At 51.0% G+C, this 15251-nt stretch overlaps 1 protein-coding gene across 1 annotated transcript; it reads left to right on the top strand.

The window, feature by feature from the left end:
- The first annotated feature begins 1160 nt into the window (after positions 1–1160).
- Positions 1161–13937, top strand: SH2B3 (SH2B adaptor protein 3). Its single transcript, XM_048513875.1, has 7 exons — positions 1161–1181; positions 3348–3449; positions 3866–3957; positions 6260–6345; positions 7681–7895; positions 8931–9111; positions 13194–13937. The coding sequence occupies exons 1-7, from the start codon at positions 1161–1163 to the stop codon at positions 13502–13504; spliced, it is 1008 nt and encodes a 335-aa protein (XP_048369832.1). The 3' UTR covers positions 13505–13937.
- Positions 13938–15251: the final 1314 nt, after the last annotated feature.

Genomic DNA, 15251 nt, shown 5'->3' on the forward strand with positions numbered 1-15251 from the left:
AGCGGTTTCCCAGATGCTGAAATCCCCAGCAGCTGTGCAGCTTCCTGTAGCTGCAGGAATGTTTTTGGCCAAAGGACTTCTTTCTCCAGAAACTTCCTCAATCCAGCCCCTCGGGCTCTCTGCTCCCCCTCCCCCTTCCACCGCCGCCCTCCTTCTGCTGGGCTTTTGCATGGCCTGGCCAGCCCCGGCTTCAGCGCGTTGGCTGACCACTAGTTCCCTTTCCTTAATGACTCTGACCGGATCTGTTTGTTTCCTCACCTGCTCGTGAAAAGCGAGTGAGTCACGCCGTTCCTGCGGGCCAAGAGCATCTCTGAAGGCACTCTGCCTGGAAAATCCTAGCTCTTTATCAACCGGCGCTGGAAACCGGCTGTCTGGTAAACCGATTGTGCAGGCTTCCAGCTCTCTGTGCGTCACCCGCACCCGGTCTTGGGAATGGCCTCTTCTGTGCTGTACGGACCGCAAAGCCAAGGACTCCGCCAGCTCTTGGCTTTTCCTGACAGTTCTTGGAGCGGCGCATTGACTAGTTAGCACAGTCCCCTTGTGATGAATTCTGCCTGCCTCTGTTGCAAGCACAGGATCCTCCTGCACAGGCAAACAACCCTTGTAGTCGGAATTTGTGCTTTCTAGAAGATGTCTTGCTGTAGCTGATGGTGGCGGTTAACCAACCCACAGATTGGGGCTTTGGGCAGGCTGAGCACCAGGACCAAACCCAGGATTTGGCATTGAATTCTGTTCTGTGAATGTCTTGGCTAGGAAAAGGCAGTCTCCCGTGCAAGCAAATGGTCATTGCTGACCAATTGGCCATACTGGAAGGGGCTGGTGGGAATTGTAGTCCATAACATCTGGAGTGCCAAAGGTTCGCCACCACGGTGCTAAAGAGATGAGGTGGAGGGTGGTGTGAAAGAGAGGCTGTGCCCGCCTGACTCGGCTATTCCGGCCCTGATGGGCCGACGTCTAACTCTGAATAAGGCAGATAACTCTTCCTGTCCAATTTGGCTTGCAGAATGTGGTTTCTCTGATTGGGGGGCAGGGGGGGGGGGAGTCTGCCTTTTCCTTTAGCGTGGCTGATTCCCAACCTCATTCATGGTCATAATTCATTCAGCAGTGTGTTGACTAGAGGGAGGGGAGGATTGTGGTTAGAAGCAAAAGGGGGGAAATCGATGCCCCCTCCCATTCCTGCAGTGGGTTTCCTGACCTCAGTGGGAAGCCCGTTTGGGTTTTAAGTGAGCGATCCATGGGCAAACCTGGCTGCTAAGTTTCTTCCTGCTTCTGTTGTCGTCGCACAAACTCTCAGTCCCTGGAAAAGTCCAGCCTGGATCGCCCAGGGCTGGGAGAACGGAGGCGGCTGGAATCTAGGAGGTTTCTAAACTCGGGCCAGCGAAGACGGATGGAAGCAATGTACTTTTTCCTAGGCAGGAGCCCGGCCAGGGGAAATTATGATGGTGTGCAGAGCGAGCCGCGGGGGTAGAAGGTGACTGACCTCAAATAGCTTAGTCTGCAAGGCGGGGCTGGTTTTTATATTGCTCCCGCTCTGCAAAGCGGGGGGCTCCCGTTTCTACCCCAGTTGCTATTTCCCAGGTTCCCAAGCCAGGATTTAATGGGTCCCCCCAACTTTGCGGCTGCCCGTGGGCTGCTCTGTGCCGATGAGGAGTCTCCGGGCTCTCTTTCCTGGCAGGGCTGCTGAGACTGGAAGGCGGGGGGTGGGTGGGACGGGGACGACTCACATCTCATCTTAGCTCATTTGGAGGATCACAGAAGGGAACTTGTGGGGGGAACTCGTGCTGCAGCGGAGAGGTCTGGATACTCCCCACCGTGACCAGCATACTGGGGGGTGGGGGGTGGTGGCGAAGTTAACATAACTGATGTCGTAGCTGTGGCCAATGAACTGGTGGCCTTTGGCAGGCCACCCCTTGGCCACAGCCCATGCCACCTTTCCTGTCTGTTGTTGCTGGTTTGGTTTCTGTGCATCTGGAATTTCACTGGCTCTGCTGCCCAGTTGCCAGCTGTGAGATGACGCAGAGCCGTGGATGCTTTCCAGGCCAGCCGTTTGGGCTTTTACTGTTAGTGCACACACAGGCCTTGCCTGTCTGTGCAGGAGATCTGTGTTGCTGGGCAAGCCTGCCTGCGCTGCTCACGCCTGGGCCCAGTTGCCTGCCGAGCATATTCAAGACCTTTCTAGTGCATCTGCCTCCTTGGGGTGGAGATGAGGTCAGGACTCTGCAGCACTCTCTTCATAAAAGGAAGGCACTCTGCGCATGCCTAGAAATTCTGATGGATTCTAAGATCCATGGCTTATTTTAACTGGATGGACAGATTTAAGGCTTGTATTTGCTGCAGTATCTCTTTGTAAGCTGTCTCGAGAAGCAAGCCAGTTGAGAGGGGATATAAATAAAATGCTGTAGAGGAGTGCCTCTGAACATGTGCAGAATGTATTGTCGAAGGATTTCACGGCCAGAATCACTAGGGTGTTGTGGGTTTTTCGGGTTGTATGAACGTGTTCCAGTAGCATTTTCTCCTGATGTTTCACCTGCATGATGAAGGCGAAACGTCAGGAGAGAATGCTGCTGGAACACGGCCATACAACCCAGAAAACCCACAACACCCTTTGTGCGGAATGCTTTTTTGTGAAGACAGCTTTTCAAAAAAATACTGCAAGGTGGCAGCCGAATGGGCTGAGGGGAACCTTCCCTTTGAGGAAAGACTTAAGCTTATTTCTTTAGTTTGGAATGAGAACAAAGAAGGAACATGAAAGGAGGTTTACAAACACAAGCAGTTTATTTATGTTTTAAATACATTTTTAACTGCTATTCCTCCTTACAGAGCTTAAGGCAGCTTACAACACAGATAAAACACACAACATGAAATGCATTAAAAACCTCCTAACACCCCCCCCACACACACACAAAAAAAAACCTCAGGAGAGTAGGCAGATCTTTCTCCTTTTCTCATAGTTGTCAGACTTGGTCAGCCATTGAGGTTTATGGTTCACACATTACCTCCCCCCCAATCCCCCACAGTAATTTGTTTACAGAATTATCTGCTGTGAATATCGTGATGGTCACTAGTTTAGGCGGCTTTAAATGGTAGGTCAGATTGACAAAGGAAAAGTCCACAGCTACATAGAACCTCCTTGTTCAGGTGCAGTATACCTTTCAGTGCTAGGTCCTGTCCCTTACCTTCATGCCCTTCACAGAAGCATCTGAGGGGCTGTCTCAGAGGTAGAGGGATGGACTTAGAAGGCCCTTTGGCCTGCTCCGGCTGAGCGATCCCAAGTCCTGTTGCCACCATCCTGGTCCCCGCCTGATCTCTGGGCTCACTGGGGTGGTCTCTTCTGCCTCTTTCCGCAGTGCTCAAAGCCAAAGCTGCAGACCACCTGCTCGGCCATCCAGGAAATCCGCCGGTGCTCGCGCTTGGAGATGCCTGATAACATACACACCTTTGTGCTCAAGGTAAGAGGAAGGCTGGCACACGTGCCTAGTGGGCCCCACCAAAGGAGGAGGAGGGATGGATTTTTCCCGGCGACATCATTTGGGTAGCAGGTTTGGAGCCAGAATTCCAACCATGCGGGGCCCCTGCAGAATAGACTGTGCTCCTAAGGGTTTCTGGAAGACAGCTAAAGGCAGGTGCTTGATGCCCTGACAATCCAGGTGGGCATCTTTTTTTAAAGATGGGCATCCTTTCAGCTCAGGCAGAGCCGTGCCTGGTTTCAGCTGTGGGCTGCCCAAGTCCATTAACTGCATGAATCTAACCGAGCGGGCTGAGGCTTTGGGCTTTGATTGCAATGTTCTTTGGTCTTCTGGCAGCAACAGACAGCACTGTTTTCCCTGTGACATATTTTTCTACTCCTTTCTTCTGCTCCCCCCAGGTAAACACCTCCACAGACGTTATATTTGAGGCTGGAGATGAGCAGCAGCTGCAGTCTTGGATGTCTGAAATTAAAGAATGCTCCCGGCGGGGGTAAGGCCTTACTTGTGGCCATTTGCATGAAGCAGCCCTGCAGAGTTTAAACTTGCTGGGAATCTCTGCTTGCTTTTAAAATCAGTATTACTCCGTGGTGGCGAACCTTTGGCACTCCAGATGTTATGGACTACAATTCCCATCAGCCCCTACAATTCCCATCAGTCCCAATTGGCCATGCTGGCAGGGGCTGATGGGAATTGTAGTCCATAACATCTGGAATGCCAAAGGTTCGCCACCGCTGCAATGGTTCCAAAGATAACATGTCAGCGTGTGGACAATGCCAGGAGTATAGTTAAAGGCTTTCTCAGCCAGACTCAACTGGTTGTGGTGGGCTTTCCAGGCTGTGTGGCCGTGGTCTGGTAGATCTTGTTCCTAACGTTTCGCCTGCATCTGTGGCTGGCATCTTCAGAGGTGTATCACAGAGAGAAGTTCTGAAGATGCCAGCCGCAGATGCAGGCGAAACATTAGGAACAAGATCTACCAGACTATAGCCACACAGCCCGGAAATCCCACCACAACCAATGCCAGGAGAAATCTCAGGTGCCGGAGGGGAGGTTGGGAAGGCGGGGGAAGAGGGCCGCATCTCCCTTCATAGCGCTTTACAGTTCTCCAAGAAAGAATTGCAGGTTTGGGCTAGATTCAAAACCAAGAGCACCTCAGAAACCATCAAATTTTTCAAGGAATGAGCTTTTGAGTCGAAGCTCCTTTTTTTAGAAGGGATTAGAGCTGAAAATGGGAAACAGATATTCCAGAATATGTTTTGTAGAACTCTGGATTGCAGAATTCAGAACTTCAGTTATTATATAATGAGCAACAGTTCCAGTTACCACAGTTCCAGTTACCTCATTCACCCCAGCTCTGTGAAGGTGGAAAGAGCACTTCCAGCACACTCGAGAGCATTTCCCAGTACAAATGCTGCTCTCGGCCACTGGTGGATGGGGAAGCACAAAGAAAAATATTAACAACCCATTAGGGCTGGAAACCTCCTCCAATTTATGATAGGGGACAAAAAATCCATGGCCCACAAGGAGAGACTTGGGGAGCTGGGGATGTTTAGTTTGGTGAAGAGAAGGCTAAGAGGCAGAGGTGGGATCCAGCAGGTTCTCGCAGGTTCCTGAGAGTAGGTTACTAATTATTTGTCTGTGCCGAGAGGGGGTTACTAATTTTCCACGTGATTTTTGCCTTAGTTATGCCCCTCCTCTCAGCAGTAGCGCGCAGAACTTGAAGCAGTCTAGCAGGAGGCGCACTGGCGTGCGTGGCAGCCTGCACCTGCGTGCATTCGTTTCCTGTCCAAGGACTGGCGCAGCAGCTGCATCCTTGCCACAGCCCCGCCCCCGAATGCCCGGCCACGCCCCATTGGCGCTACGCCACAGTTTGAATCCCACCACCATGGAAACCTGTTACTAAAATTTTTGGATCCCGCCACTGCTAAGAAGTGACATGATAGCCATGTTCAGATATTTGAAGGGATGTCATGTTGGTGAGGGAGGGAGCAAGTTTGTTTTCTGCGGCTCCAGAGAATAGGATCAGGAGTCTTGGTTTCAAGGTGAAGGAAAAGAGATTCCATCTAAACTTCCTGACAGTAAGGGCTGTTCGACAGTAGAATGCACTACCTCAGAGGGTGGTGGAGTCTCCTTCTTTGGAGGTTTTAAAAAAGAGAGGCTGGATGGCCATCTGTCAGGAGTGCTGTGATTATGTGTTCCTACACTGCAGAGGATTGGGCTTGATGGCCCTTGGGGTCTCTTCCAACTCTATGATTCTAAGTAAAAATGAAGGCAGGAGGAATGCCAGGTGAGCTGGCAGGGTGTCCCCTTGTGCAAGGAATAATAAGAGTTGGAAGAGACCAGAAGGGCCATCAAATTCAACCCACTGCCCTGTAAGAAAGCACCCTTGTGACAGATGGCCATCCAGCCTCTCTTTAAAAACCTCCAAAGAAGGCGGTTCTTCTTTGTACACCCAGCATGCACAATGTGTGATGCTGACGAGACATTGTGCGTAAGGCCAGTGTGGTGACATGGTTAAGAGTATCAGGCTAGTATCTGAGCGACCCGCTCAAATACCCACTCATACCATGGAAGCTCACTGAGTGATCTTGGGCTGCTCTCACACACAACCTGTCAGCCCAACCTACCTTACAGTGATATTGTGGCCTTTGGTCAGCATTCTCTCTCTGGCCTCCTGTACAGGGCTGTTGTGAAGATAGTGCGTGGTGTATGTGTAGCTTTTTAAACCCCCGAAGATGCCAAGTGTTATTCTCAGATGAAACACAGAGCACCAACCCCCCCCCTTTCTCTCTCAGGTCAGATCTTGAGCTGAACTCCGAGTCTCCCTCAGAAGGAGTGACGGCCAGTCCTGCAAACAGCAGCATCAACTCTCTTAACCAAGGTACCTGCAACCCTGACTTTCGGGGCCTCCCATGTTGTGGAACGCTTGGATGGGGGTGAGCTGTGGGGGGCTGCCTTGCCTTTTGGCCTCTTTCAGCAATCCAGGGAAGGCGCCAGAGTTCAGCCAGGCTGTTCCTGGAAGCACCTGGAGCAGGGGTCTGCAACCGGCGGCTCTCCAGATGTTCATGGACTACAATTCCCATCAGCCCCTGCCAGCATGGCCATGGTGGCAGGGGCTGATGGGAATTGTAGTCCATGAACATCTGGAGAGCTACAGGTTGCAGACCCCTGACCTGGAGGCTTTCAGCAGGAAGCTCACATGCGTACCATTTGAAGGTGCCACCGTTTAAAACAGGGGTGTCCAACTCTGGTGCTTCAGATGTTTATGGACTACAATTCCCATCAGCCCCTGCTGGCATGGCATGGGAATTGTAGTCCCTGAATACCTTAAACGCCAGAGTTGGACACCTCTGATTTGAAATGTAGCACAAACTTAAGTTTTATTTGCCTGTGTTCGGTGGGTACATGAGAGAGGGCCTTTTCAGTGGCAGCCCCCACAGTCAAGGAACAAGCTCCCTGCGGGGGTGGGTTGCACCTGGTCCCTCACTCTTAATCCTTAGATGGTTCTCATGAAGAACTGTTGACCGGGTGGACCTCGGTCTGCGCTTCAAGACGTTTCAGGTGCTCTCGAATAAGAGTGCATGATCAGGGCCATGTCTCTCGCTCTTGCCTCTGCCTGCAGTTCTTGCTTTGGTCCACCAAGGTAGATTCCGCACTTGCGTTATTGACCTAAGTTCGAGCTGCGTTCGACCTAAGTGCTCTGCACAACCCCTGGGATCGACGTGGTTTTGTACCAGCTTCGCCCCGTGTAACAGTCAATTTTCCGACTCCAGTTGGGAACTACTACTTTTTCAGGGAACCACGCTCGAACTCAGCTCGATTCCAGTATAGTGCGGAATCTCTGGTGCCAGGAGTCCCCCATTCAGCCAATCACAGCTGAGTGTTTCGGGCATGCGTACAGCTGGCCAATAAAAAAACGCCACCTTCGTCCCTCCATTCCTGTGGCAGTTTTTTTTATAACTTGTGTGGGGATAGACGGAACATGGCCGTAGAACAGCAGCCAATCAGAACGGAGCGGCGAAGAGGCACAGGATGATCCTGCCCTCCGAGCTGGGATCAAGCTGGTTGCAGTGGGGAACAACAATGGCTTCGACCTAGGTCAGTACCCTTCTCAGGGAACTGGGTCAAACCTATTTTACTCGTGTGCGGAATTGCCCCAGATTTCGCCGTGGTTCCATTGCAGATTGAGCGTGACTCCTGCTTTCCTCTTTCCCAGGTGCAATGCAGTCTGGCCCAGCAGACCAGCCCTGCCAGAAGACCGACCATTACCTGTCCTCCTACCCCTGGTTCCACGGGCCCATTTCCCGATTCAAAGCTGCCCAACTAGTCCAGCTCCAAGGGCTCGAGGGTCACGGGGTCTTCCTCATCCGGCAGAGCGAAACCCGCTGGGGAGAATACGTCCTCACTTTCAACTTCCAAGGAAGAGCAAAGGTAAAGCTTCTGCTGGCAAGGAGCGAGGGATCATTTTTTCCTCTGTCGCTGAGTCGGCAGACAAGGCTAAAAACAAGCAAAGGCCCGTCCCTCTCCTCATATACTGTCCTGGCAAAATCTGTGGAACCGGATTCCCTTTGTTTACTTCTAGGCTGCACTCCCAACCTGCGGGTTCCTGAGGTAGTTTACATCTCCGGTTTTTAAAACAAGCAACGTTATAAAAGCCCAGGTGGCTGCAGGGGGAGGAGGCAGTGCAAGCCGTCTGTTTCAAAAAGAAGGGTTCTATATCTTAAGAACATAAGAACATAAGAACTAGCCTGCTGGATCAGACCAGAGTCCATCTAGTCCAGCTCTCTGCTACTCGCAGTGGCCCACCAGGTGCCTTTGGGAGCTCACCTGCAGGAGGTGAAAGCAATGGCCTTCTGCTGCTGCTGCTCCTCCCGAGCACCTGGTCTGCTAAGGCATTTGCAATCTCAGATCAAGGAGGATCAAGATTGGGAGCCATAGACTGACTTCTCCTCCATAAATCTGTCCAAGCCCCTTTTAAAGTTATCCAGGTGAGTGGCCATCACCACCTCCTGTGGCAGCATATTCCAAACACCAATCACACGTTGCGTGAAGAAGTGTTTCCTTTTATTAGTCCTAATTCTTCCCCCCAGCATTTTCAATGAATGCCCCCTGGTTCTAGTATTGTGAGAAAGAGAGGAAAATTTCTCTCTGTCAACATTTTCTACCCCATGCATAATTTTATAGACTTCAATCATATCCCCCCTCAGACGTCTCCTCTCCAAACTAAACTCCAAACTTGGTCTTCTTACAGGACCAAGTTCTGCCTTGGGTCCTACAGTGCCTGGGAGACAGGCAGCGATGTAAATATTGTGGATAATTAAAATGGAACAAGAAGTGCTTGGGAAGTGAGCTTTCCCAGGGGCCGAGGGTCAGGAACCCGGCCTCCCCCTCTTTACCCTGCGTAGAATTCCCACAGCGGAGTTGGCTGCTTTTTGATAACGGTCCCTCTTTCTGCTTCCTCGGCAGCATCTGCGGCTCTCGCTGACGGAGAGGGGCCAGTGCCGAGTCCAGCACCTGCATTTCCCATCCATCATGGACATGTTGCTCCATTTCCAACGGTATCCCATCCCTCTGGAATGCGGCGCCCCCTGCGACGTGCGGCTGTCGAGCTACATGGTGGTCGTCCCACACGCGCAAGGCCAGCGGGGTGAGTGGCCTGCCGTTGGTGCCCCTTTCAGGCACGTGGCCGTCTGCAACCAGAACGGCGAGCGCACAAGCGCCCCACTCAAGGAACTGAGGAGGGAAATCCTGCTGGCCGTTTCCTGCCACGGCTGGTGCTCTCTCTTCCCTTTGATTGCTCAGAGGGAAAGTGGCAACTCGCACCTGCAGTTGCAATGGCAATAGAGTGCCTGTGTGTCTGGAATGTGAATTGGGTCTTTTACGACCAGCGCAGCGCTCCTTTGGCTTAGAAGGTACTCAGCGGCAGCGTAGGCAAGGCTCCTTTTTCTCTTTGAGGAAGGGGGTGGGGGGGGAGAGGCAGCCCAGCTCTTCAGACTGCTGATCAGAAAGACGAACTAGAAACAGAAAACAGGCTGAAGTGGTAGGACAGCGGTGGCGAACCTATGACACGGGTGCCAGAGGTGGCACTCGGAGCCCTCTCTGTGGGCACGCGCACATAGAGTTCATCATGTGGGGGGGTGGAAAATCACCCCCCCACACACACACACACATCTAGGCTGGCCTGGGCCACTGAGCACAACGTGCGCAGACTGCAGTGAGCAGGGAGGACTTGGCTGGCAGGCCTGATGCCTGTGCTCCAGGTGGCTGCTGCCCGAGGGGGGTGGGGCATAGAGGAGGCAGAGATGCTAGACAGGCACAGAACAGTGCACGCAGGACTTGCTGGAGGCTACAGCAGGCTGGCCCCTGCTCGAGCAGGTGGGGTGGAAAAAGAGGGAGCCAACCGGTTTTTTCTAAACTAAAACATCAGCATTCAGGTTAAATTGCCGGGGTGGCACTTTGCGATAAATAAGTGGGGTTTGGGTTGCAATTTGGGCACTCGGTCTCGAAAAGGTTCGCCATCACTGTGGTAGGAAGAGGCCTCAGGCTTGAAGCTGGCTTATATGGATCAGACCATCAGTCCGTCAAAGTCAGTATTGGCTGCTCAGATGGGCACTGACTGTCCAGGGTCTCTGGCAGAGGAAGGTGTGCATCACCTGCTACCTGGTCCTTTGAGATGCTGATTGAACCTGGGACTTCTGGCATGCCAAGCAAATGCTCTGCCGCTGTGCCACAGTCACTTCCCCTCGTACTGGAAATAGTGGCTTGTCTGCTAGGTCAGAGGTGGCGAACCTATGGCACGGGTGCCGGAGGTGGCACTCAGAGCTTCTCTGTGGGCATGCACAAACAGAGTCACACACACACACACACACACACACCCACATACACACATCTAGGCTGGCCTGGGCCAGTGGGCTCGATTATTAGCATTAAACCTAAGACCTAATTTTGGGGAAGCAGTGTAGGTAACCCTGTTAAGTGCTGTTAAACCCCACAGATGTGAAGAACTAAAGTGCAATCCTTTATTCTGGGAGTAAGCTCAGTTGCTGGCAATGGGGCTTGCTTCTGAGTAAACCCTCCTAGGGTCGTGATTCACCCGTTGGGAGAGTTGCAGTTTCTTCAAAGCAAAGCCACCGACAACCACCAAGCTTGCTCCTGAGTAACGCATGCCTCTGATCCAACCGTTTTTTTTAAAGCTAAAACCTCAGTATTCAGGTTAAATAGCCATGTTGGCACTTTGCGATAAATAAGTGGGTTTTAGGTGGCAGTTTGGGCACTCGGCCTCAAAAAGGTTCGCCACCACTGTGCTAGGTAGACAACCAAGAATAAGGGGGAAAAATGGGGGGGGGGGGCAGTCTTCAGTGCAGTAAGTTAAATTGTATTTTCTTCTCAAATTAAATTGTATTTTTTCTCCAGAAATGTTTTTTTGGGGGGAAGGCAATCCACAGTGCAGTAAATTTAAAGTGTATTTTTTCTCAAAATAATCAATCCAAATAAATGGGTCAAGTGGGAACACAACAGTGATCAACAAAGCACAAAATTCCCCATCTATATGATGTCAAACTGTAAACAAATACAAATATATATTTAAATGTGTGAATAGGTAAAATGCATACAGGTGCAGCAAAGCCCGCAAACGATACAAACCTTTTCAGTAAACAGTAAGAACGTCTCTCAATCGGGAAGGCGCAGTAGTCTGAAGTGCGTTGTATCAGAGAATCCAACCCAAGAGAATCCAGAATGAGTTCCCAGGCACATTCTTGTTTTTGTGGAGTCGCTGTTCACTTCTTCAGCAAGTGTGTATCACTATGCCCATTTCTATTCCTAGAACAGAATGCTCCATTCCTTGCAAGCTAACTCGTTTCTAAGTGCTTGGGTTTTCGAACCTTTTTTACTGCCATCAGGGAATTGTGGGCATAGTGATACGCACTTGCTAAGGAAGTGGACAGTGATTCCACAAAAACTAGTACATACGCTCAAACTAGTTGTGGATTTGTATTGTCGAAGGCTTTCACGGCTGGAATCACTGGGGTGCTGTGTGGTTCCCAGGCTGTATGGCCGTGTTCTAGCAGCATTCTCTCCTCTGACGTTTCGCCTGCATCTGTGGCTGGCATCCTCTGAAGATGCCAGCCACAGATGCAGGCGAAACATCAGGAGAGAATGCTGCTAGAACACGGCCATACAGCCCAGAAACCACACAACACCCCAGTTGTGGATTCTCTACATACAACATACTTCAGACTACTGCGCCTTCCTATGTAGAGACTTTCTTATTGTTTATCGGGCAAAGTTTGCGTTGCTTGCCAGATTTGCTGCACCTGAGTGCGCTTTACTTATTCACATATTTAAATATATATTTGTATTTGTTTACAGTTTGACATAATTATATGGGTGGGGTTTTGTGTTTTGTGTTTTTTGTCAGGCTACCAATAGGCCAACAGTGCCAAACAGGGGCATGAGAAATCTTCTTTGTAGGCATGTGGATACCTGCACAACTTTATTATGGGGTCTCAGAACATCTGGAGAAAAAGCCAGGTGGGAAATAAAGGCTCTTTTTGAGCAGTGGGGGGGGGGGAGGGGAGGCAGGCAAAATGCTAAGAAAAGGTCTGGCCCTGTCAGAGCTCCTGTTGCCCAAATCCTGCCCATAGTTGATTGCAGGCCGGGTTTCTCCACATACAGTGAGGAACGGCACGAAGCTTTGTGCCGAAGGAAAACTAGAGGCCGAGCTGTTGCATCAGATACATCGTTGACGGATACAGATGACCAAATCCTTGCACTGAGGAGCGCCTTTTCGCTTTAATACAGAGCACAGGAGCTCTTGATCCAAAACGGAGAGGACCTCCGGTCATTTCTCTGAGAAATTTGCCAGGATTTTGTGCATGCAAGAGCCTCGCCTGTGTGTTTGGGTGCATAATGCAGCTTCCTGCACTTTTATTGCATTTTTAAGGCAAAAGTCTAGCCCTCTGGATTTACTAGGGTTGCCAATCCCCAGGGGCCGTCTGGAGATCTGCCACTATTACAGTTGATCTCCAGAGGACCAAGATGAGCTACCCTGGAGAAGCTGGATGTTCTGGAGGGCAGACTCCAGGGTCTTATACTCTACTGAGGTCCTTCCCTTCCCTAAGAGAGCCAGCGTGGTGTAGTGGTTAAGAGAAGATGCATTCTAATCTGAGGAACTGGGTTTGATTCTCCGCTCTGCCACTTGAGCTGTGGAGGCTTATCTGGTGAACTAGATTAGCTTGCAGCTGGGTGACCTTGGGCTAGTCAAGATCTTCAGAGCTCTCTCAGCCCCACCTACCTCACAGGATGTTTGTTGTGAGGAGGAATGGAAAGGAGATTGTAAGCCCCTTTGTGTCTCCTTACAGGAGAGGAAGGGGGGGGATATAAATCCAAACTGTTCTTCTAAATCCTGCCCTCCCCAGGCTCCCATGCCAACACCTACAAGTGTTTCCCAGCCCAGAGCGGGCATTCCTGGGAGTGATGCTGCTGGCGTGTGGGGTAGGTATTCTGAACCCAGAGAAGTTGCCAGTGAGATGGGGGCAGGACTTTGCCCTCCTCCATAATTAACAAAGGGGAGGGTAGGGGAGGGTTAATGCAGATGTGTTTCAGTTGTTTTAGCCTCTGCGCAAGGAGATCCTCGCTCCACAGAAGTGTACTTCCTAGAGTCGAGGTCAGGGCTCCCTGCTCCTGGCATGCAGGTCAATGAGGGTATTTTTGTTTTCCCACCTGCAGGCTCCGGCAACCCCATCTCACACTCTTCCTCCATCCATTGCTGCGGGCCTGACTTCAGTCTCGTCCAGCTGACGCCAGCCAGCTGCCCGCAGCGCCACCCAGCCGACGCCCTTGCCCGCAGTTCCTCAGAAGAGCAGATCTTCCATCTTGTGCCGCCTCCAGAAGAGCTGGCCAGGAGCTTATGGCGCAGAAGCAGCCTGTCGGGGCCGCCCAGCGCATCTGCTGCGCACCGTGTGTGGGACGAGTATGAATTGGACTCGCAAGGCAGGGACCATTTACGGGCAGTGAATAACCAGTACACACCCCTTTGACACAGCGGGACGCGCTCGCCCCCGCCTGCTTTTGCACAGGACTCTTGGCCGACGCTTCAGGAAGCCGCGAGAGAGGAGTGACCCCTTCCCTTCCCGAAGGTGGGGGTGGGCTTGGTAAGCTAGAGCGAAGGCTCCCTCCCCCAGGAGGGTGACCCGACCATTCGGCCTGTTACAGGGCCAGCTCTTTTGGTAGATTTTTGTTTTACTCAATTTGTTGTTCTTCCTTACTGGGTTTGCACATCCCTCTTTGCTTCCATCAAATTTTGGTTTCCTTCTAATCCCAGACCTTTGGAGGTGGGGGGTGGGGGATATTCTCGGAGGCGGCAACAAAACTGATCCAATCCCACCCACTACCCCCACCACTCCGCCCATTTCCTGTGTCCTAATTCTTTCTGCATTGTTACATTCCTTCCAGAGTGCCTTCCTGGGCTCTTCCATGTGTTGGTTGGGCTAAGGCCGTGGTGGCGAACCTTTGGCACTCCAGATGTTCTGGACTACAATTCCCATCAGCCCCTGCCAGCATGGCCAATTGGCCATGCTAGTAGGGGCTGATGGGGATTGTAGTCCATAACATCTGGAGTGCCAAAGGTTCGCCACCACGGGGCTAAGGTCTTTATCACAGAAGGTATTAATAGAGCCAGGCTTTTTTGCAAAACGAAGGCAGCATTGCCTGTCCAAGGACTCTGGGACACCCCCTTGCCTTAACTGTAGAGAGCTACCAATTGGGGCGGCCCAGAAGGAGAAAGATTCCGCCCTACGCTTGGCCTAGTGGAGCTCCAGTTACTTTTGAACCACAACCTCCTCCTTCCTCTCCTGGCTGCAATACAGCTCTTTAATTGCCTCAGCTGAACCTTCAGGTGGTCTTTTCTCTGGAAATGCAAGATTAAAAAGTCATTTCTACCTGCCAAGAGCACGCGGAAACAGCTAGTTTCAAAAGAACTAAGTAATAATCTCATTGGAATGCTGTGAACGGATATGGATGAGTAGCATCCCTAAATTTCTCTCCTTAGAAGACGTGTTCCAGTCACAGAGTTTTGCAAGAACATTGTTAGAAGCCCTGCCTCAGGCAGGTGTCTTTGTCTTACCTATGAAAATCACAAATCTTATTTATGCTTACCTAGAAGTAAGCTTGATTGAATGTTGTGTGACTCACTCCTGCGTAAAATGCAGAGGATTGGATGACACAGCTCAGTTTTCAGGGCTTATGATATTTTTAGGACACATTTTAGGGGTAAAGTAGCAAGCTCGTTACATGCAATTTTGGGTCCCCTAATTATACCCTACTTTTCTGCAAACTGTTTGCTTACCTCAAGCCAAGAGAGCAGAATAGGGTATCAAATATTTAATAGTCTTTCAGGAAGTAAGAGTAATGCCTCCCCCCCCCCCCCAATACTCCTCATATGTCAGCATGTACTACCCTACACATCTGATTCTCTACATGCTAAACAGTTAGGGAAACATATTGTCGAAGGCTTTCATGGCTGGAATCACTGGGGTGTTGTGGGTTTTCTGGGTTGTATGGCCGCGTTCCAGTAGCATTTTCTCCTGACGTTTCGCCTGCGTCTGCACAGATGCAGGCGAAACATCAGGAGAAAATGCTACTGGAATACAGTCATACAACCTGGAAAAACCACAACGCTAGTCTTCTCCTCTAACACTAAATGTGGTGATTTAAGGACTGTGGAAGTTGCTGGCACACAGCAAAGAAATAGCAACTCCAAGTAGTCTATCTATCACACTTGATGCC

The sequence above is a fragment of the Sphaerodactylus townsendi genome, linkage group LG13 (assembly GCF_021028975.2).
Source record: "Sphaerodactylus townsendi isolate TG3544 linkage group LG13, MPM_Stown_v2.3, whole genome shotgun sequence".
Lineage (NCBI taxonomy): Eukaryota > Metazoa > Chordata > Lepidosauria > Squamata > Sphaerodactylidae > Sphaerodactylus > Sphaerodactylus townsendi.

What these genes read in the sequence shown, in the direction of transcription:
- SH2B3 (XM_048513875.1), top strand. Translation starts at nt 1,161, where the DNA reads ATGCCCCCTCCCATTCCTGCA. An exon ending in TGCCCCCTCCCATTCCTGCA is followed by an intron (nt 1,182 to 3,347) that starts GTGGGTTTCCTG and finishes CTCTTTCCGCAG; the next exon opens with TGCTCAAAGCCAAAGCTGCA. An exon ending in AAAGAATGCTCCCGGCGGGG is followed by an intron (nt 3,958 to 6,259) that starts GTAAGGCCTTAC and finishes TTTCTCTCTCAG; the next exon opens with GTCAGATCTTGAGCTGAACT.